Genomic DNA, 21,840 nt, shown 5'->3' on the forward strand with positions numbered 1-21,840 from the left:
TTATAGCATCTTAAATATTGAGTATTAAGCAAAGCTTTCCATTAACAAACCGCTTATTTCCTTTCCTCTGGGCAAGAGCCAGGCTTTAGAAAGAGGAACACCCTCTGGAGGCACCAGTGCTGGTGATTCCTGCTCTTGGGGTGCTTGCTGAAACTGGCTGGGGATGCTGCTGGAAGCTCATCTCACTTCCTCAGATACAAAATTAGAAAAACACAGATGAGGGAGAGAAAAACAGCAAAGAGGGAAGCAGCAGCAGTGCTGAGTGAGGCCTGGATCCAAAGAACAGCATGGACCCAGCATGGCTATGGGGCTGCAGGGACCCAGGTTCTGGGGGCACCTAGAAGCAACCACTGTGTCCTCTGCAGCCAGGAGGGTCCCTGCTTTGCTCCAGCTCTAAAAGAAGCCACGGAAGTCGTTTATTGCTCCTCAACTCCCCACCAGGAACATTATCCCTTAATTGCTGCATTTATTCAGACTTAATCTGTATATCTAACAATAATGAGTATATTAGATATGTAATTATTACTGTCATAAACGTAATAGTGACAAAACAATAATTGAAATAGTGTCTATGAGGATAATTCACCATCGCAATTAATACTGCCCCGCTTAGTTAATATGTCACGGTTTAAAATAAATGCTGTCATTACTCTATTACTAATACCATGTTATAATAATTATTGCAGCAATAATTAAGTGTCTATAGTGATCACGAATTGCCACGGATTGGGATAAAAATCTCTGTAAATAACACAGGGACAGCTCTGCACTTGGTTGCAGGAGGGCTGGAGCAGCTCTTGGTGCTTTGGTTGGGCAATGAAGTGCATTTCCTAACCAGCACAGGTACTTCACGATAACTCAACTTTACTTGAGTCCAACTCAATTTTCTCAGATTAAATAAAATTTCAAAGTGTCACTCACCAGCAAACTATCAGTTGGAAGGTGGTTGATTTTTCTAACCCCATCTCTGGTCCAATTACAATTTTTAATCTATATGTAGATAATGGTGAACAAAACCCCTGTAGAAATGTCAAGAGTGAGGAGGTTATTAGCTTAGTTTTAATTACTGTCTATCATTCTTAGAAAACCGCAGTAACCTGATAAATTAGGTGACAGCTCTGGCTGTAGGAGTTTAGGTGGGCTTCAAAGAAATGAGGTTTTTTTTTTTTTTAACCAAAGGTGTTGGGATGGATGGTACTTCCCAGCACCAAGTAGGGTGAGGTGAGCTGCACGGCCATGTGCTGGCACTGTGCCCAGGGATGCATGGTGCCACTCTCTGGTCAGAACACATCCTCAGCCTCATCTTCATCCTCATTCTCAGTGTCATTCTCAACCTCATCTTCATTCTTATTCTAGTCCTTGTTTTCATCTTCGTCCTCAACATCGTCCTCATGCTTGTCTTCATCCTCACCCTTCATTGGAACAGGTTGCCCAAGGAGGTTGTGGATGCTCCATCCCTGGAGGCAGTCAAGGCCAGGCTGGATGTGGCTCTGGGCAGCCTGATCTGCTGGTTGGCGACCCTGCACGTAGCAGGAGGTTGGAACTAGGTGAGCATTGTGGTCCTTTTCAACCCAGGCCATTCTATGAGTCTATGACTGTCATCCTCACAGCTCTGGTGCCACTGGCCCCAAGTGGACCCTGCCCATGGCTGCAGCTGGGAAGAAGAAGCGAGGCACCTCATTTGCTGAAACCATCATTTGAGGTGAGTTTCATTTCTAAATGAGCACAGGACTGCTCCAGGAGCCCATCTGGTTTACAAACAGTGTGTTCATTGCTTCTAAGGAGATAAGCTGCCATTTTGCTCCTCTAAAAAGCACGTAATATGACAGGTGAAACATCAGAAATGATTATCAAGGCTTGGGGAAAACATTCTTTGGCTATGAAGTATTCCCACTAGGAATGTTAAATTGGAGATTAAACAGAAACGTCTCTAAAAGCCCTGAATGCAGCACACATCATCAGCCACCATCCTGCCACATGCACACGCGCATCACCATGCATGCAAACACGGGAGCCATTTGAAGCCCAAGGCAGCACCCAGCCCTGCAGCTCTTTGGGAATGAGGGCACAGGGATGTGGCACAGCAAGGGGGACCCACATCTCCCTGCAGTGGCTCTCAGAGCTCCCTGGCCCTTCTCCATGGGCAGAGTCATCCTTCTTTGGCATAGCATGCTCTGGCTATGGTGGCCCTGCTGATGTCAGTGTGGATTGCCTTGCATGGCCATGCTGCATCCATCAGCTAATAAACAGTTCATTATGCTGGAAGAATTATCTGTGCTGGCTTTTAGGTCGGCTGTAAGGTGGACATTATTACTGGCGGGAAGTGTAGAAGTGCAGACCATGGCAGATAGCAGCCTGTAACTCTTTATTATTTATACCAACACAGCTGTGCTCCTGGGGATGGAGGTGGGGTGGCCGTGCTCACCTTGTGGCTCATACAAAACCCAGCCCTCTTTTGGGACTCAGTGGGGTGCTCACCCCACGGCTGTGCCCACCTTCTCCCCTCCCTGGGCCAATGGTGATGCCCACATGGGTCAGGGGGTAGTGCTGACATTGCCATGGCAATCACAGCTCCCTTTCACACTTTTTGAAATTAAAATGTGCCTGCGCTGGAAGTTGTTATCAAAAATAGAAGCATTTTATCTATCTTTAGTACAGAACACAGATTGCATGGAGACATTCAATTTGGAGTCAATTTAAATTTCAATTGTCTGTGAAATCTAAATCAATAGGCTATAGTTCAATGGCGCTTTAATAAAACAGGACATAACAGAGAAATCATTAGGGATTACATATGATAAGAGATTGAAAACAGTGTCTGCGTAATGGTGGGGGAGCCATTAGAGAATTACCTCAAGCATTTGCAAGTAAACCAACAACCTTTTTCTCCTCCTGAGACTAACAAGAAGACTTAATCGTGCCGCAGTGCCTAAAAATACATCTCTGTCAGCCGTTGGATCGGGCACGATTCCTTGTGACACCCAACTGCTGTGCAGCCCAAGGTGAGGTGGGGGTGGTTGGGGGGCATGGAACCTGGTGGTGGGATGGGGGGTGTGGGCAGGTCTGGTAGTAGCTGGGGCTGCGGAGGGAGCAGGGGGTGCATGGCAGCAATCTGAGCTCTGGGACTAGGGGAGGAAAAGAGGCCACGTGAGGGAAGAGTAGATTGGATTGGATTAGATTGCATTGCACAGGATCACATTGCCCAGCGCTGCGTTGCACTGCATGCCGTTGGGTGGCATTTGCATGGCATTGCACGGGATCAGATTGCACAGCGCAGCGTTGAGTTGCACAGCACTGGATCAAATTACACAGTGCTGCACAATGCTGGATCAAGTTGCACAGGACAGACGTGCACAGCTCTGGATCAGATTGCACAGCACCGCACAGCTCTGGAACGGTTTGCACAGCATGGCACAGCACTGGATCCAGTTGCACAGCACTGCAGGGGGGCCAGAAAAGCAGCCTTGCTCTGCACCCTGCCCACTGGGGAAGTAGTGATGTTAGCACGCTGCTGCACCCACTCAGTTTGCTTCCTGCAGATGAGGTGATCTGATGAGATCAATTAAGCTGTAAGCGCATCTCAGGTATTAAAACAGTATTAATTAGATCTATGCTAAAAGTAGCTCTAATTGCTGCAAATCCTGTTTGCACCGGTCTGGAGGAGAATCAAGGCAGCAGAAGATGTTGACGTAACCAGGAAAGTTTTGCAAGGTCAGAAAAGCCTCAAAAGCAAAAACCAGAGCGTCCTCAGCTGCCACAGGGCACGGCACAGCTGCAGCAGAGCTGTGTGCATGCACACACTGGGAGTCTGCAAGGTGCAGTGGCACAGGAGGTGCTATGGGAGCCCAGCACAGCTCGGGGAGGGCTCCTTTTTGCCTATTTTGCACTGGTGTGACAGGGAAGGAGCTAACCCCGAGATTAACAATTTCAATAACAAACCAAGCGAAGTTAAGGGCATTTGAAAAATGTTTTTACAACCTTTGGTTAACCTGCAGTAACAGCTGTTTGAGCGCATATAAATAAGACTATTCTGTGGAGGAGACAGGAAAAATTGGTTTTATTTTAAAGGACACTGTTTGGTTCCTGCGGTGCAGTGGCATCTGAGGAAATATTGTGCAGCGGCTGCTGCGCGTCATGTGTAATGCTTAGAAATGCAGCCACGGAGAGCAATACGTTTGCTGGCTCCTGACAGCTGGGAAGCCGGGGTGTATTTTAAACCCAGCATCTCTCTGAAGGATCATTTGGAGAGGGAGGAAAAGGAAAAAGCTTCCAGGATGGCTGGGTGCTGGTCAGCCCAGCCTCGTGGTGTCCCTGCCTGTGCCCCCCTGCCACCCGGTAAATACATCCCCTGCAATGAGGCTGTAAAGCACGAGTAATCCCCGCTGCCCCTTCTGCTAGAAAAAATCATGGCCTGGATTGGAAGCAGAGACGTGCTTTTCTCCACCTGGAAATAAAAGTGTCACAGCACTTGCCACTTCAAATCCGGGCAGAACGGGCTCCGGAGGCCACTAGAGAGAGAGACTTTAAGCCTCGCTGTTAAGAATTACAAGAGATCCACTGGGCAGCGTGGAAATACAAGAAATACTACAATGCCAGTGCTAAAACCTAATGAGAAATGGAACAAGCCGAGACAGAAGCTTAACAAGAAATAGTGGACAAGTCCCCCAAGAAAAACTGCAGGCGGTGAGGAGAAGAGCTGCCAGAGGCTCCGCAGCCGTATTGATCAGGGCCTGAGAAATAGGAGGGGGCCTTTGGAAAGTAGATAAAGCGGGAGATATACAGCAGGAGAGGGCCAGAACTGATGAAAGCGGGAGAAAATGCGGCTTAAATCAAAGGGCAAATACACAGAAAGAGAAAAGGTAATAGGATTTGTGTTTATGGCTAAAGAGGAGAGTTGTGGGGAGGTGATCAGGCACGGCGGTAATTGAAAAGAAATGGAAAGCAGAGCCCAGTATAAATATTTTTGGGGAGAAAGTGAGCTGAAAACTTGAAATAAGCTATTGTTGATATCAGCTCCAAGAGGAATATGGGAAGAATATGCAAGGAATGAGAACAAGAGGTTGTGGATATGGGATGGAGAGCGAAGGTAAGGGCTCAAGGAGCAGACCTGCTTCTGCCTGCCCAGTGTCGCTCATACCTGAGCAGTGGTGGGGTTGGACCAGGAAAGGTCTCCTGGGGCTGTGCAAAATGCTGTGCGTCTTCTTGTCTGCTCAAAACCCAGTGGAAATGCCCTCTGAGGTGTGCATGCCTGGCCACATCCTCCTGCTCTGCGGTGCAGGGATGCTGGGGTTTCCAGGGACCACATCGCCTGGGCCTCTTCTGTAGGCAAGTGGGGTTGTGATGGGCACGTGGGGTAGGGATAGGGTGGGATAGGGATGCAGGGCTCATTTCCCACCCTGAGGCAAGAGGTGTTTGGTGACTACTCTGTGCACTCACACAGCACAGTGTGAGCCCTGGAGATGTGGGGTGCATGGCTCAGGACGAGGCAGCAGGTGCCCTGGGTCAGGGCACTGGGTGTAGTGCCATGCAGGCTGCTGCCTCCATCCAGCTCTCAGTGTCTGCCATAAGGCAGGAGCTCGATCCACAAATTCTCTGCATCCTGCCTACTAAATCTCACCTGTCTCCAACCTGCTGCAAGGCACGCTCACCAGCATGCAGAGCATCTCTGCCAGCTGTGGGGTTCTGCAGCCACTCCCCTCGCTCCATGGGCATGGGATAGTGGTGGGTGCTGTGGCAAAGGGGCAGCGTGGGGAGAGGGAAGTGTGCACCCTGCCCTTGCACGCTGCCATGAGGTTGACCCCCTCTGCAGGGGGTGAGCTCCCTGCATTCCACCTGGATGCACGCAGTGGGTCTGCAAAGAGTGTGTGGCAGCAGCATCCTGCCACCGACAACCCATCCATCCATGGGGATTCAGACAGCTCCAGATCTTTTCCCAGGGATCACAGCATCCCCAGCACCCGCAGCCCCAGGGCAGCCTGCTCCCTTCGGTTGCCATGGCAATGAGACTGAAAGGTTTGGCTTTGCTCCCACCATGCTCTGCGCCGAGCATCCATCCCTTCACATGGGCACAACCGTGGCCAGACCAACGATGGGATATTAATATTAATCAGAGCTAATTGCAAGCAAGCCACTCCCACCCTCTACGCTGAGCCCGGCAGCTGCCAGCACCATGCCATTACAGCAGTCCTCATGTCCCCCAGTGTTCCCAGAGCCCCCAGGTGTGGAGCAGGTCCTCGTGCTCTTCCCAACTGCCACCAAAACCTCCCTGCAGTGCTCTGCCATACCGCTGAGGTACCTTCCCCATCTGAAAAAAGTAATTAAACGGAAAGGTCGTCCTTATTTATTCTTTCGTGATGCAAGCCCCAAGCGACCAGATAGTCAAATTAAAGCTCCGAAGTGTTTAATGAGGGCTGGGAGTGGGATGTGGGGCCTGGATCATGGCAGGAGCTGCGCTGCATGGCACTCAGCAAGGGGCACAGGACCCACGGCTGCTCCATGTGCTGCGGAGCTGCGGCCCCAAAGCACCGCCCACAGAAGTGCAATATTCACAGGGGAAGAATTTTTTTTAATAGGGCCCCATGGAGACATCAGAGCAATTTTCAAGGAGGTTTGAAGCCACCGGGAAGCTTATTAGATCCGTTCTGCAGAGTTAATTTGATGTTGGTAATCAGTGAGCAAGTTAAGCAGTTAAGGAGCTGGTGGCTGCCAAACGGTTTGGCTGCTGAGCCCGCTTGTAAGCAGCGGTTACTAATGAGTACTTCATGAATATGAATGAGAGATGATTACAGTGTGGAAAGGGCAGTCAGCAAACCATAAACTTAATTTTAATCTTTTTATTATCAAAGTCACGTTATTAATAATAGACTCTACATGAAGACCTGGCTTCATCAGCCCATTAGGGCGGCACCCGGCCCCGCTCATGGCCAGGGCCAGCCACCATATGATGTGCCCATCACCAGGAGCCCATGGTGACACTTGGATGGGGCTATCTGGGGTGCCCAAAGCATCCCTTGGGCTCTTGGTGTCTCATGGTGCCCTCACCCATTGCCATCCCGTGTGGGAGCCATTGGCTGCTTATGAGTGGGATGGGGAACTGAGCACACCAGTCCCTGCTGCTCAGTGGCATGTCACAGGTAACGCAGCCCTCGTTCCCCATAAAGGGATGATCCCATTGTCTCCGAGCCTAATTAATTGTAATTATTTTCATATGACACTATGATATGGGCTGCTCATGTAACGAGCTGGCAGTTCCGGTGCGAAATGCTGAAGCAAGGAATGTAGAACATGCTAAAAAATATTAATCTACAAATGAAAATGATTTTAATTGGATTCTGCCTTTGGGGTCGGGTCACTGTTACATTTTCAATCAGAGTTGTCCACTCAGCAAAGCGAGCTGCACAGCCCTTCCAGATGGAAACAGCGAGTGGCTCGCAGAGGTTAATAGGAATGTTGGAAAATAAATAGGTTATTGATTGATAATAACAATAAGCTGACTCCAGTTCTACCTTCCTGACCTTCTCTCACCCAACTTAGAGAAAACTCAGTTAGCATCTCATTATGGATCACCTCCCAGTCTCATGTATTAATGAGAACATGTGGGCTGAGGGGACACTGGGGGCCAGGGGATCCCCTGGAGCCCTTCCTGATGTGCCACCAGCCTCCAGGGCCACCAGTATGCACTGTGTGGACAGGAATGGGGTTTTTGCCCAAATGGGTGCTGCCCCCACTGCACACCAGCAGCCTTAAAACTGGCTGCCAGCACTGTACGTGATGCTCAGGGTCAGCAGTGGGTTCCCCAAATAAGGTGTCTTGGCCTTTCCATTTCCCCTGCCATCACCTGTTTTGCTGTAGGTGCCACACTGCTCCCAGTGCTTGCTGCAGGCTTTGCCCAAAAATGGAGCATTGCACTGAAGGAAGCAGAGCATGAGCTGATGGAGATGTTTTTCCTAGTCTGGCACCAGCACAGCCCTGGGTGTAAGTGCTGCTATAAGGTCCAAGCACTGATAATGTTCCATTTTGCACAGTCCATCTTCTTAACATTTTCAGGGTATTAACTCAGTGGAGCATTAGTTGTGAGAATGAGAAGTGGCCAGAAATAAATCATACCGGGAGAGAAGTGCAGTTTGGGACTTCATAATTTTAATTAGCATTACTTCCACCTTCCTAATGAGGTCAGGTCAAGGGGCCGCCTGTGCTGTTGTACTTCAATCTTCATTGCAACCCTCTGGGCCAAGCAGAGACTGCCCATAGCATCCCTGTGAGGCACCGGGGCACCCAAAGGGACATGTGGACATCACCAGAGACCTCCAACAGTGCCCATGTGGTTGGACAGGAGGGAGAGGGGCTCTGTGGCTGGGGAGCAGCCCAGGGTCAGTGCTCTGTCTGCCTGCCCCAGCACAGTGGCAGCTCTGTGGTTGGCACAGGTGTGCTCTGGGACATGGGAGGCACTCATGGCCCCGCTGGCGGAGCCTCTGGGATCCCTCACTGGCTCCTGACTGGCAGTGCTGGAGGAACCTGCATTACCTGCAGCCATGAGCAGAAACGCCACATATCAGTCTCATGGAATCACGTTGCAATTGGATGCAAATGTTGTTCATTCTCTTGCTCGTATGCATTTTCTGTCAACACGTGTTTGAGAGACTTACAGCGATGTGTCAAAATGCTGCTTAGTGAGGGGGGGGGGAAATAACTGCAGCATGTTGGCTGCTCCCCTTCGAGCTGCCTGGAAGGGAGGGGGTCGGCAGCTGGGGCTGCCCTGCCCACCAGCCATGGGGACAGCGGCCAGGTGAAGGCCGTGCTCACCGACACCCGAACGGGAACCGCACCTATGGGTGCTCCCCAAAGCATCCGCTCTGCGGGCGATGTCCCTGCGCAGTGCCTCCGCTGCTACTCGGGGGTCCGGGCTGAGCCCTGCGGGGACACGCACAGCCCTTTGCGGGGCCGTCACCGCAACGGCGCGGCAGCACAGGGCTGCGTACAGCGGGCTGCTGTCGGTTAGCGGAGCACGAGCTCCATCTGCTGCCACCGGGCCCGGCCAGTACCGCAGCTCCGTGTCTGCATCCCCCCACCCCCGCCCCGGTTGCCCACAGTTCTTCGGCCCCAAACCCATGCAGCGGGTGTGCACCTGCTGTGAGCACCCTGCTATCAGCTGGAGTTGGGTGCTGCCGTGCTGCCAGCTCCGGTATTGCCCCCCATGCAGTGATGCCCAGGGATGCTGGGTGTGCCGTGGGTCTCTTTGCTTCAGTTTCATCCTCTATCGGTGCTTGGGCAAGCGGCATCCCTCATGCCCTGCCTTGGCTGCATTGGGATGCAGCACCCCTCCCCATCCTGCACACATCTCTTTTGCCCCAGCCCCTGCATCCTGCTGTGGGGGTGGGTGTGAAGAGAATTATCCATCCTGGTCCCATGTACATAGTGTAATGGCATGCAAGAGAACTGCCCCTCACCAGGAACTGCCCCCCAGTGTCAGCCCATCAGCCCCCTTTGCTCCCTATGGGGCAGGGGAACCACTGGTTGCAATGCCAGGAGTTGGAGACTCAACAGTCCCACGCTCTGCTCCTGCATGGGGGGTCAGCATCCAGCAGAATGAGGCCTGCAGCTGCAGAGGGGTCAATGTCTGCACCCGCTCCCCAGGACCTGAACCCACAGGGTTCCCATTGAGTCAGACCACCCTCTCCCGGCATTCCTGCCCCCCTCATGCCCCACAAAGAGACTGCACACAGGTGTTTGCACACTTGCCATGTTCACAGCAGACATTACAGGCAGTAAGGACATCCTCAGCCCCATGTCCTCTTCCCCAGAGCATCCTTAACCCGTGCCAGCACTCAGCCCTGCACCCAGCAGCACTGCAGGACTGCAGGAACACCAGGCATTGAGCGGGGGCTGTTGGGGAACATGCCTGACTGACTCAGCACCCCTTTGTCTGGCTCTGATGCCCTCCCTCCCACAGACCTTCAAGGCACAGCTAGGGCAGGAAGAAGGTGATGCACAGTGAAATTCTCATGCCCTGGTACAAGGTGTGTCCTGGGCAGGATGGGGTATCCCAGGGCAGGTGCTGTCTGGACCTCTGCCCACAGTATTGCTGGGGGTCCCACACCCCTCTTTACCACCACCTATCTCCAGGCAGGTCTCAAATGGGAATAGACAAACAGACTGTCTCCCAGCCAAGGGAAGCGCAGGGCTGGGTTAGGGAGTTCTGAGGTGGCAGGGGTAGATTAAAGGAGGATGCATCTCTGCAGCTCCAGGCAGGCAGGGCTTGGAGCACACAGCCCTGTGCTCATGGTGTAGGGATGGAGTGGTGCTCATTGCTGCAGGTTTGCCCCCAGGCACTGAACCTACTGCACAAAGGGATCCCTGCCCTGCCCTGGACCTGGCCCATCCTGCTGTCCTCCTTTTTCTCCTGCTCCTTTCCCCATTCCGCTCCTATGCTCCATGCAGAGCCAATGTCTCTGCTCCCCCACCAGGAAGAAGCAGGCACCCTCTTCAATCAAACATATGAGCATCAGCCCAAAAACTCCTCCTGATCACAGCCTGGCTGAGGACAGAGAGTGGATTGTTAGTGGTTAATGTGGAAGAAATAGGGAGCTGTTTGCCAGTGGGTGCTTCAGCTTCACTCATGGCTGGGGGGGGTGCAGGGGGCAGCCAGCTTGGTGCTCCCCAGCTGCAGGTCCAGGAGCCAGGCCCCTGTCCCAGGGATCGAAGGCAGCACAAGAACAACCGTGGTCTGCTGGATGCAGGGCGAGCTGTGCTCTGTGCATGCTGGCAATGCCCTACACACACTGCATGCCAAACCTGGGCAGATGGCCGGATCCTGAAGCCTCAACCCCATGCAAGCGCAGGGGAGTTTTACCTAATTTCAGACCTATAAAAAGCAAAGCAAGGGCTGCAGCCCAGCCCCAGCATTAGCAGCACACTGACTCTGCCAGGCAGAGTGCCTCTGGCCAGCTCATCACCAACACTGTCACTGTCACCATCAGTGGCTGGCAGGACACTGTGAGTACCAACCCATGGGCAGCCTCAGCCCTCAGAGCCTCATGGTTAGTTAGGAGCACGCTGCTGGCACCACCTTTCTGCATGCATCGGGGTCACGAGATCACTGCAGAGAGAAAAAGGGAGCAAAGAGAGCCAGCAGAATCTGCAGCTGCCCCGCGTGTGAGCACCGATGCAGAGAAGCTGTTTCCATGACAGGTGAACTGGGGTGGGGGGCTCGTGGCCATCGTGCTGCTTTCTGGGCAGCTTTGCTGGTTTATTGTGGCAATTGCCAGCTGTTGCTCATGGTTTTGGCATTGTCCTCTTTCCACTCAGTATCTTTTACTCATTGAACCACGTGGAAATTTCTCAGCAAACAACAAGCCAATAGGGAAATTTTGAAAGCAGCCCTGGCCCGAGCCTCTCCCTTTGTGCTGCACCCAATGGCAGTGTGGGGTCAGCAGCCGTGGGTCCCTGGGTGTGTAGGGACCACTGCTCATCTGTCATGGCCAACAGCACTGGAAAGTTGAAGTGCAAAGAATAATTGTTAGAGGCAATAGAGAAACAAGTAAAGAGAAGTTAATGCAGGCTGTTAGTAAAGAGAAGCATGGCATCGTCAGTCGCACTTAGAGAACATATACACTAGAAGAGAAATGAAGAGAAAAGCAGCAACGATTAGTTTGTTTAATTCAGTTCAGGAATGTGTTAGTAACAGAGAGATCCACTGGCTTAAAAAGGAACTGAAAAGCTTCTGCTGATAAAACCATTTTGGGCTCCCAGTCAGCAGCAGAACCATATGCAGCACTCTGGGCATCGCAGCCCCACTGCTGCAGAGACCAGCCCCATGCAGGGGCCATACAGAGGGGCTGCCCACCCTGTCCTGCCTGCCCCACATGCTGCCTGGCTTCCCCAGCCCCACAGTGCCCCACACAGCTCCGTACTTACCCAGCTTTTCCGTTCCCCTTTAAGGCCTGTGGGCTGTTAGTGAGAGCGGGGCTGTTAGTAGGACATGCGTGGGTGTGTTAGTGGGTTAGTGATCACAAGGGGCACACGGTGCCTGGGGGACCTGGTTAGTGCTGGAGAGGAGCAGAGCACACGCATGCACAGCTGGGCACGGTTAGTCCCCGCGCAAGGCAGCATGGCTTTGGAGAGCAGGAGACGTTTTTGGGCTTTGCCACTGGGTTATGGGATATGGGAAGGTGTCAGTGGATGGGTCAGCACAATGCAGCCCTCCTGATGAAGCGCTTGGTGGGGACCTGCTGCTGTCACTGTGCTGGTGAAGCACACAGAGCCTGAGTACGCCCTGCGATGTGCAGCCCTGGCACCATGAGGATGAGAGATGGACTCCAAGGAGGGGATAGCCTCATCAGTGCCAGAGTGTTTGCAGGAAGAAGAGGACCCCAGCACCTGGCAGGACCATGTGAAGACAGTCCCATGTCCTCAGGCACTGCCACCACCATCTCTTCATCCTTGTTCTCACAACAGCCAGGCTGGCATCAGGTGGCTCCGCTGTGGCCAGCAGCTCCAGTGTCCATGTGCAGGCAGCTGTCACGTCCCTGTGCTCCGGTGCCCTCGGGTGAGAGCTGTGGCAGAGCCATGGGACTGGTGGTGCTGGGAAGCAGAGATGCTGTGAGCACCTAGGGAGCAGACCCCACCTCACTGCCACGCACCCCTTGGAGCAGCCCCTGGTCACACAGCCCTATGGTGTGACCCAAGGACCCCAGGGAGGGCAGCTTTGCTCCAGGTGCAGAAGGAGCAGCCCTGAGTGCAGGCAGCACAACCTGGCTGCACAGACCTGTGCCAGCTCTCAGACTACGGGGCAAGCACAGGGCTGGGTAATACCAAGGGGTGCCCACCTGACCCACAGGGGTCCTACCTGTGCAATCTGGCTATATGGGCACTGTGCAGCGTCCCCCATCCCGTCCAGCTGTTCCTCTGCGAGGGCTGCGCAGGGGACTGTGTGTGAACAGACCTCAGGTCAGTCATTAGCAGCTGCAAAAGAAAGCAAGCAACGCAGCAAGAGAGCAAGGAGCAGCACCATGCTGTCGGATCAGCACCGAGGTCCCCAATGCAGCACTGCCTCAGGGGAGCTGGCACTGCCATGCAGTGAGGGCACCCCATGCCCTGCAGTGCCTTCAGACCCACTGCTGTGCCCGCACCTCTCTGCTCATGGGCTGCAGCAGAGGCAGACATCCCACCTGGCTGCATCCCGCTGGGAACAAGCAGCGTGGGGCCAATGTGGGAAAAGCAACAATGGCCCCAAACCCCAGCGGGGCCGCTCTGCGATGACTGCACACTTCAGCTGCCGAGCAGCTGCTGTTTGCTGCCCGAGGTTCATTGTTGTTACTCTGCCCGGAGGGATGATCCCTCCTCCCTCCGCCCGCAGCAGTGGCTCTGGTCTGGTCCCCCCCAGCACCCTTCCACCCCTCCCACTCCGCTGCTGTCTCCCACCCCACTGCCACCCTTTGTCCCTGCACCGCTCTGCCGCTGCTCTCTGAAGCAGAGCTGTAATGGGGAAGGGTCCCCACGGGGTTGGGGGTCTCATTCTTCCTGGCTCCCCGGATGAGATGGACGCGCACACAAAGGCGGTGGAACAATGAGGGAAAGAAAATGGCTCCCCAAAAGGAGCCTGGCGGCAGCTGTCACATTAACTCTTTGCAGAGGGAAGAGCAACCCTCAGCCTCTCTCCTCTAAAACCCCCACCTAACATCACCAGGCCTGGAGGAAAATGGTGGTTTCAAGACAAAGAAGCAAACCAGCATTTTGCCTGCTTCCTTTCCAGCAGCACTGAAAATGAGGCAAGAATCCATTTACCTGTCTCGAGCCCTATTCTCGATGAGGATTCTGAAAAACAACACGAACAAGCGGTGCATCCATCAGTGTTGGTGCTGGTACTCAGTGCGGGACTGCAGGCATCGAACCCTGGGGGGCTCCCAGAGCTGCACCCAATGCCCCCCAACCCTGGGCCTGGAGAAAAGCCACATTCCCATTAGGAAACAGCAGAGGGAAAGGGAAGGGCAGCATTACCTGGCTTCCAGGTGGCAGCCGGCTTGGGGACCGTAGTCTGCGTGCTCTCTTGGCTGCTGTACAGCTCCTTTGTGCTGGAGCTTTCCAGAGAGATTCCCTGTGCAAGATATTGCCATGCAAACTCCTCCCCCGCAGCCCCTGCCGGCCCCGCAGCCCTACCTACGTGCAGGAGGATGCTGCAGCGCCCATGAAATGTTAATGTTGGAGATGCGGCCCAGGCAACATCTCTCCCTCCCTCCCTCCCCTTGGCACCAAATGATGGGTGGGGGTTGGGGCAGGAGGGGGCTAAAAGCAATGGCTGCTGCTTGGGGAGAGCGTAACAGCTGTGGGTGCTGCAGTGTTGGGGTGTCACCTCACAGTGCATCATGTGCAGACACCCAGGGGCAGCGCCTGGCCATCCCACTGTCCCCAGTGGCATCACTCCACATGTAGGTGCACTGCCCAGCTCCATGAACATCGGATGGAGCTGTGGAGGCCGTGCTGCCACAACTGTTCTGGGGGAGCAGGAGGATTTTGCTCAGCCCATCCCCACGCTGTCTGCTTCTCCTTTATTCTGTATTTTTAATTATTATGTCCTATGAGGAGGATCCTTTCCCAGGGAAGCATTGTCTCCACTGTGGTCTTTCTTTTGCAAATGCCAGAAAAGGGACATCTTAATCCCATCACATCTTTTTTTCTCCAGAGCTCTTCTAAAATGAGAAATATTTCTGAACCATTATTTTTTTCCCCATCACATTGCCAGCTTCAGCTCACTGCTGTTTTCCCACAAGACAAAGAAGATGTTGTCTCAGCAGCCCCCACCAGCAACCTGCTTCCTCCATCTCCTGCGGCACTGAACAGGGCCAGCAGGAGAAGCCCTGCCCTGAGGCTCCTCTCTGGGCGCTGCCATGCTGCAGGGCTGCAAACTGCTGCTGCGTGCATGGCTGCAGGGGTGGTGCATTAATGCAGAGTGTATATGGGCACAGGCATGAGTGCACAGGTGTGCAGGGTTTTGCCATGGGTATAGGGGTGCATACTCAGGTGTGGAGGTGCATACATGAGTGCACAGGTGTGTGCTCAGGTGTGTGCATGGATGTTTGCATACGTGCAAAGGTATGGAGGAATGTGTGCATGGGTGGAGAGTGTATAGGCATGGAGATGGGTGCACAGCATGCAGCTGTGGTCTGCCAGACCTTGCAGCTGCTAATTCCTTCTGAGCAAGGCTCAGGCATCACGGTATCCTTTCCTGTCTGCTTGGAGCCACAGTGCTGGTTCAAGTCCCCTGGCAGTGTTGGGGACATGGGCACCCCTGAGCACACTGCCACTCCCAGCCCACATACCCCTCCAAGTGTGAACACACCACGTTGGACAATGGAGCTTTTATTGAGCTTTGCCACCGTCGCAGCACAGTCTGGGGGGTGCCTGCAAGTATGGAGCTGGCAGTCACTGCTGGACCCTGCGGATGGACTGCACCTGGCCCGTCTGTGCATGGGAGCCCCACTCCCGAACGTGCTTGTACTCGCCGGCATGGCTGTCGCTCTCCAGGAGGTACTGGAAGCCCCGGTACCCGGGGTACTGCGAGCAGACCCACCTGGCCATGAATGGAGCAGAAGGAGCAGCGTCTCAGGGTGGTGGCATTGCCAGTGGTCCCTGCAGAGTGCCACCAGCCCTGCCTCACTACTCACGCGCCGGAGCAGACGAGGAAGGAGCCCACAGCACTGCCACCCCAGCCCAGCTCGGGCAGCGAGGGGCAGTCGTCGCTCAGCTCCCCCCTCCTGCCCTGGAAGTTCTCCTGCTCGAACAGCAGCAGCTGGCTGCGCCCGTGCTCCTGCACCGAGATGCACCGCATTGGCATGGCTGCGCATCACCATGGATGGGGACAGCACGGGGTCCGGGCATGTCACTGCACTGGGTGCTACTCACAGCACAGGTGATGGGGCGGAAGGAGCTCATCCTGTCCACGTGGTAGGCGTTGCTGCCACTCCACGCCTCCCAGCACGGATACTCACCGCGCTCCAACACGAACTGCTGTCCCTGGAAGCCGCAGTGCTCGAAGCCCACCCAGCTGTGGGAGCCAAGGGTGAGTGCCTTGGGGATCCCCAGCCCCACAGGATCCCCTGGCCCCACACTCACGCCCCACTCTCGATCCTGAAGGAGCGCACGGTGCTGAAGCCGCGCTCCGGCGTGCTGTAGCAGTCGGTGGTGAACTCGTGCCGCTTGCCCTGGAAGAAGGGCTCGTCCCACACCACGATCTGGGGAGCAGGGATGGATCAGGGCTCTGTGGGTGCCCTGCTGCCAGCTGTCTGTGGGGCCAGGGCTACGCTCCCAGCCTTCCTTTGCTTCCTGCACCTTCCAGAGGCCGGAGGATGGCCTGCGGCGCTGGATCATCACGGCTCTGTGTAGGACAGGAGGACAGGAGCTGTGCCCAGGGGGAGGCTGGGGGTCCGCACTGCTCTCCTTCTGTGCTTACTGGGAACGAATGCTGAGCCCGGAGGTAGCGTGGCCAGCAGCTCTCGGGCAGAGCTTTTATAGGCTCCAGATAGAGACAGGGCAGGAGAGCATTACAGAAAGCCCTAACTCAGCACACGGCAGGAGGAGGGACTGGCTGAACAAAGGCAACGCTGCGGGGGAGCAATGAGCTCGGGGACACCACAGCTCTGCTCCCAGCACACCAGGCTGTGACATGACCCAGGCTCTGTGCATGTCCCCCAGCCATGCCCTCCACCTGCCCCAGGCACAGAGCACAGAGCTGGAACAGTAGCATGGCAAAGCTAGGGGCCGATTTGTAAAGGCATTATAGGGACCTAGTGGTGCAGATGAAGATTTATGGATCCTATCTCTGTGCTCAGGGACCTGGGAAGAGCCCACAGAATCTACATTGTACCTAAATACCTTCTGCTTTTGCTCATAGTGACCCCCTCCTACTGCATAATCCTGGGGCAGCACTGGGGAGAGAACACCCCTATAGCTGCAGGAACAGCCCTATGGCTGCAAGCTGGGAAGAAAAGCAGGAGCAGGACAAAAGGAGTTGGATCTGCAGGGTGGTGGAGGCTGGATATCAGCACTCAGAAGGCATCAGCACAGCAGTGCGGTTAAGAAAACACCTGGCTCTAAGAGGAAGAAATAGAATAAGCTTAAAATAGAAAGGTGTCTAACAACCATGAAAATGAATGCAAATTGAAAGCCAAGAGTCATGAAAACTGTCCACCATGACGGTAAGGAAGTGGACCCTGGGGAGAGCTCAGAGCAGCAGCAATGCAGCACATCCGGCAGTGCAACAGGGGACAGCACGGTCGATAAGGAGAGAAGAAGAGATCGATGAGTGCTTTTTGTTTGGTATTTTGGGAAACATCCCAGGTGGTGCTGCTGAAATCGCACCACTGTGAATTAACACTTCGCCCTCGAGGGGAACGAAAGCAGCAGCTTCTGAATGAGGGCTGTAGGCTCACCGAATGCACGGCTATGGGTGATTTACTTTGTCCGTGCTGGAAAGCCCAAACTGATGCTGCTGAGGGTTTGATGGGACTGCAGGCTCCCAGCAGGCACAGGAGAGCGGCTGCTGGCAGGGTGCTCCCAGGTGCCCCCCCTCACCCCCTCTGCCTGCCTCCCAGCAGCTGACACAGCACTGCTGCACCGAGGTGGGATTTGCTCCCATGCAGCACATTGAGAGGAGAACAAGGAATGGTACAAATGAGCATAGCACGTGTTCAATGTGCTGAAAACTGGCTGTCGAGTGGGGATGGACACAGTAGGCACAGGGAGCAGGGGCTGCCAGCTGTGGCATCCTTAGAGGAGAATGCTGCTTTTATGGACTAAGACATACCAGAAAATGCCTGCTTTGACCACACATCACTTGTGGAAAAAAAAAAATAATAATTAAAAAGCAAACACAAAAGCAATGCTCAAAGCATTTCACAATCTTGCATTCTTTTTTACAGTCTTGCATTCTCGCAACTCAGTTCCTTGGCGCTGCCCAAGACCGTGGGTGGTCTGTGTAGGTATGGAGGGATGTTTAGAGCAAGACAGGTAGTGCTCAGGGAAAAAATGAGGAAGCAGAGGGTCAGGCTGCTCAGTGCACAGCTGGGTATGCCCAAGGTGCCGGGACAGAAACCTGCAGGGCCAGAGAGATGGGGCTGGGAGCCCTGCCTGGTCCCACGGGCTGGGCCTGGGGGCAGCCACAGGCTGGTGTACAATGCCCAGCAGCAGCAGCAGTGCTGGAGCCAGGTGCTGGTGGGCTCCAGGGGTATATATGCCCTGTGCGGGGCCGTGGTGTCGGCGTGTGGCAAAGTGGCGCGGTCAGGTCTTCTGTTGTGCCTCTGGATAAAGGAAAGTGCTGGGTTCAGCGGCTGGGCACAGGGCCGGGGAGAGGCTTCCAGCTCGCCCAGAGCTTTGCAGGATGTGATGACTGGGCGGCCGCACAGACACTGATGAGCTGGCACTTCCATTGTGTACCCGCCTGCGCTCTGCCCTTGCCAGGCTATAAAGTGGGGGCCCCGCTGCACCCCGAAACACAAGCCTGCTCCCTCCAACAAGAAGCAGCAGCTGCCCAGGTAAGAGGAGAAAGTCCCCGGGCGGTGGCACTTGCTCCAGCCAGTCCCAAGGGGGGGAGAGGAAAATGCGGGTTTTCGGCTCTGCCCATGCTGTGCCCACCATTCCTGGAGCACCCTGACCCAGCACGGTACTGGGGGGTGCAAGGAGGATCCCACTCCCCCTGGAACTCCCTATTGTGGTGCCACCAATGGGGTGCCCACTGCAGGTCACGCCAAAGCAGGGCTGTCTCCTCCCACCCCACCACCTATCGGTGGCCCCAGGGCTGTCCCACTGCCTGCTGTGCTCCCACGCACGCCTGTGCAGCATGACCCCAGGGAGCTCCGGGTATCCCCAGCGATGGGGCCACGCTCAGGGCTCTCCTGGGGATTGTGGGCAGCTGGCATCTCTTGTGGCCAAGGCAGGACCCATGTCCTGTGTGCCTGGGGGAGCTCCTCACCCCCACCCCAATAGCACCGCCACTGGGACCGTGTCCCCACTGACCCCCCTGGCACCTCTGTCCCCAGACCCGAGCTGACCACCGCGATGTCTGAGACCACAAAAACCGCTGCTCCCGGCCAGGCTGCGGAGGACAAGGAGAAGGCGGCCCCGGCACCAGCTCCATCCTCCGACCCCACTCCTGTCACCAACAGCAAAGGGGAAGAGCCCTCCACAGAAGCTTTCAGGGTAAGCCTACATGTCCCCAAGCGGAAAGACAAAGTGTCAGGGAGAGGGACAGCAGCAGTTCAGGGCCTGATTCCTTTGCTCTCCCTCAGATTGTCATCTTCGAGCAGGAGAATTTCCAGGGCAGGCAGATGGAGTTCACCAGTGAGTGCCTGAACCTGGCAGACTGCGGGTTCGACAGAGTGCGCAGTGTCATCGTCAGCTCCGGACCGTGAGTGACACAGTGGGGACCCAGTGGGAACCCAGCAACCCTGGGCCAGAGCCAGGCAGGGAATGGGGCCAAAGCAGCACTGGGGAGGTGGGATGAGGCCTGGGAAGCAGTAGTAAGGGTAGAAACTTGGGAACACAAGGTCAATGGGGGACAGGTTCCAAATCCTCAGGGTCTGCTGGAGAGCCACTGGTGGGACGGCACCCAAAGCTTTTGCTCAGGGAAAGACAAAAGTAAAATCAGCCAAGTGTAAGGTTGTAGTGCCCACAGTACTCTGACCTATTTCCTGCCATCAGGAAAATCCCCACAGCAATAGCCCTGTGTTGGAAGGAAACATTCAGCAGTGAATGTGGGGATCCTCTGGTGCTGGCTGCCACAAGGTGGCCCTTCAAAAAGGTGGCACTGCTACTGTGTGAGCACTGAGCCCTGAGCCTGGGTGACACTGGAGGTGCACACTGCAGCGGGTTGCTTGGGAGCATTGGTCCTGTGCTCCATGATGTAAAGGTGAACAAACGCACCAGGAGCACAGGGATGAGCGTGGCACACAGCGTGCCACCCCAGGGCCTTGCAGCAGAGCTGCTCTTTGGGCAGTGCCTGTAGTGCTGCAGGGCTCCTGATGTGCCATACCCTGCCCATCCCCAGTTGGGTGGCCTATGAACAAGCCAACATGCGCGGGGAGATGTTCATCCTGGAGAAGGGCGAGTACCCACGTTGGGACACCTGGTCCAGCAGCTACCGCAGCGACTGCTTCATGTCCATGCGTCCCATCCGAATGGTGAGTGCTCAGCACACCACGTGCTGCGGGCACCGTCCGCCCATCCCAACGCCGCTGTCCCCCCCAGGAGGCCGAGGACCACAAGATCTCCCTGTACGAGTCCGCTGACTTCAAGGGCAACAAGATGGACATCCAGGAGGACGACGTGCCCAGCCTCTGGGCTTATGGCTTCTGCGACCGCGTGGGCAGCGTGAAGGTGCCCAGCGGAACGTAAGCCGGGGCTGCACCGGGGGCTACCGGGGGAGGGGAGGGGGATTTGTGCACGGCACTCAGCGCTCCGTCTGCTCTTCCCGCAGCTGGGTCGGGTATCAGTACCCCGGGTACCGCGGCTACCAGTACCTCTTTGAGACCGGGGACTTCAGGCACTGGAACGAGTGGTGCGCCTTCCAGCCCCAGATCCAGTCCATCCGCCGCATCCGGGACATGCAGTGGGACCAGAAGGGCACCTTTGTCACCCCCGAGGCGCCCTCCAACTGAGCGCGGCCCCGCGCCCGCCCCGCGCTCCCCCTGCACTATCCGTGTCTACCGACCGCGCCACCGCCGCCGCCGCGTGTACTCGACGTTGTGAGGCAAATTAAAAAAAAATCAGACGATGGAGCTGCCTCCTGCGTGCGTCCCAGGACGCGCTCCGTCGCCCGGTTTCCCTTTGCTCCCATTCCGCTCGGGCTCGTCTTCCGTTCCCTCCCTGCAAACCTCAAAGTGAGACCCCCCCTCCCCCCAGGGGCAGCCCCTGCATTCCCCCACCCCTCTGTTGGGCACCGTGCGTGCAGCACTGCCTGGAGCCGTGCACGCAGCTCTGCTTGGAACCATGCGTGCAACGCTACCCTGACCGCAAGATCTGTGCGCGCAGCACACGGACGGGACGGGACGGGCGTGCAAGGAGCGCAGCGCTGCAGTCGTGGCCTCGGCAGCGTGCACGCGCCGCTCCCCGCGTGCCGTTTGCACAACCCGCGCGCACGTCCAGTCGCTCGCACCGTGCACGCGCAAGGCGGCCACACGCGTGCACGCCAGGGGACGCATGCGCGGTGGGGCGGCGCGCGGCGCGGGGATCCCGGCCCCTCTGCGCGTGACGTCGCCGTATCTCAGCGCCGCTCCGTTCCGCGCCGGCGGCGGACCCGGGGAGCGCGGCCCGGCCCGGTCCGAGCGGCGGCACCGGAACCGCAGCGACAGCCGCAGGTGGGAGCGGGGACGGGCGGTGCGGAGCGCGCTGTGCACAGTGCGCGCAGTGAGCGGTGTGCACGGGGTGGTGCGGGGCGCTCGGTGCGCGGGGCGCAGTGTATGGCACTCGGTGCGGGATGCACGGTGAGCAGTGTGCACGGGGTGATGCGGGGGCACGCGGTGCAGGATGCTCAGTGCGTAGAGCGCGGTGCACGGTGCTCAGTGCACGGTGCTCAGTGCAGGGTGCAGGGGGTGGTGCCGGGCGGTCTGTACACGGTGCTCAGTGCATGGTGCTCAGTGCGTGGTGCTCAGTGCAGGCCACTCTGCATGGTGCTCTGTGCATGGTGCTCAATGCAGGTGCTCAGTACGGGGTGCTCAGTGCAAAGTGTTCAGTATATGGCACTCGGTGAGCAGCGTGAACAAGGTGGTGGTGCAGGGCACTCAGTACATGGAGCTCAGTGCAGGATGCTCGGTGCGTAGCACCCAGTGCAGGACACTCTGAAATGGCACTCAG

The 21,840-nt window shown here is 55.9% G+C and overlaps 3 protein-coding genes and 1 long non-coding RNA gene across 4 annotated transcripts; 2 read left to right on the forward strand and 2 right to left on the reverse strand.

Moving 5' to 3' along the window:
• The first annotated feature begins 1,273 nt into the window (after positions 1-1,273).
• On the forward strand, positions 1,274-4,705 carry LOC149915521 (uncharacterized). Its single transcript, XR_016472129.1, has 2 exons — positions 1,274-1,702; positions 2,898-4,705. It is a non-coding gene; the product is annotated as an uncharacterized LOC149915521 (long non-coding RNA).
• Positions 4,706-10,604: 5,899 nt separating this feature from the next.
• LOC149915522 (uncharacterized) lies at positions 10,605-15,275 on the reverse strand. The gene is made up of 5 exons (XM_090120879.1): positions 15,080-15,275; positions 13,996-14,154; positions 13,783-13,812; positions 12,845-12,924; positions 10,605-12,605 (listed from the first exon to the last, which is right to left on the reverse strand). Exons 1-5 carry the CDS (start codon positions 15,273-15,275, stop codon positions 12,465-12,467), a joined length of 606 nt encoding a protein of 201 aa, XP_089977005.1. The 3' UTR covers positions 10,605-12,464.
• A 142-nt stretch (positions 15,276-15,417) lies between these two features.
• On the reverse strand, positions 15,418-16,362 carry CRYBA4 (crystallin beta A4). Its single transcript, XM_031592049.2, has 5 exons — positions 16,324-16,362; positions 16,108-16,226; positions 15,898-16,039; positions 15,660-15,802; positions 15,418-15,565 (listed from the first exon to the last, which is right to left on the reverse strand). Exons 1-5 carry the CDS (start codon positions 16,360-16,362, stop codon positions 15,418-15,420), a joined length of 591 nt encoding a protein of 196 aa, XP_031447909.2.
• A 2,194-nt stretch (positions 16,363-18,556) lies between these two features.
• On the forward strand, positions 18,557-21,151 carry CRYBB1 (crystallin beta B1). The gene is made up of 6 exons (XM_031592402.2): positions 18,557-18,849; positions 19,029-19,188; positions 19,278-19,396; positions 20,036-20,168; positions 20,236-20,378; positions 20,465-21,151. Exons 1-6 carry the CDS (start codon positions 18,713-18,715, stop codon positions 20,643-20,645), a joined length of 873 nt encoding a protein of 290 aa, XP_031448262.2. The 5' UTR covers positions 18,557-18,712; the 3' UTR covers positions 20,646-21,151.
• The last annotated feature ends 689 nt before the right edge of the window (positions 21,152-21,840 follow it).

Source organism: Phasianus colchicus, chromosome 18 (genome assembly GCF_987193195.1).
Source record: "Phasianus colchicus chromosome 18, bPhaCol1.hap1.1, whole genome shotgun sequence".
Classification (NCBI taxonomy): Eukaryota; Metazoa; Chordata; class Aves; order Galliformes; family Phasianidae; genus Phasianus; species Phasianus colchicus.

Excerpts from the sequence above, each read along its gene's own strand:
- CRYBA4 (XM_031592049.2), bottom strand. The coding sequence starts at position 16,362 with ATGATCCAGCGCCGCAGGCCATCCTCCGGCCTCTGGAAG. Across the intron at positions 16,227-16,323 it reads CATCCTCCGGCCTCTGGAAG|ATCGTGGTGTGGGACGAGCC; the intron begins GTGCAGGAAGCA and ends CCTGCTCCCCAG. Across the intron at positions 15,566-15,659 it reads TTCCTCGTCTGCTCCGGCGC|GTGGGTCTGCTCGCAGTACC; the intron begins GTGAGTAGTGAG and ends ATTCATGGCCAG.
- CRYBB1 (XM_031592402.2), top strand. The coding sequence starts at position 18,713 with ATGGGGTGCCCACTGCAGGTCACGCCAAAGCAGGGCTGTCTCCTCCCA. Across the intron at positions 18,850-19,028 it reads ATGACCCCAGGGAGCTCCGG|ACCCGAGCTGACCACCGCGA; the intron begins GTATCCCCAGCG and ends CTCTGTCCCCAG. Across the intron at positions 20,379-20,464 it reads GTGAAGGTGCCCAGCGGAAC|CTGGGTCGGGTATCAGTACC; the intron begins GTAAGCCGGGGC and ends CTCTTCCCGCAG.
- LOC149915522 (XM_090120879.1), bottom strand. The coding sequence starts at position 15,275 with ATGTCCCCAACACTGCCAGGGGACTTGAACCAGCACTGTGGCTCCAAG. Across the intron at positions 14,155-15,079 it reads ATTCCTCCATACCTTTGCAC|GTAGGGCTGCGGGGCCGGCA; the intron begins GTATGCAAACAT and ends TCCTGCACGTAG. Across the intron at positions 12,606-12,844 it reads CATATAGCCAGATTGCACAG|GTGCTCACAGCATCTCTGCT; the intron begins GTAGGACCCCTG and ends TCTGCTCCCTAG.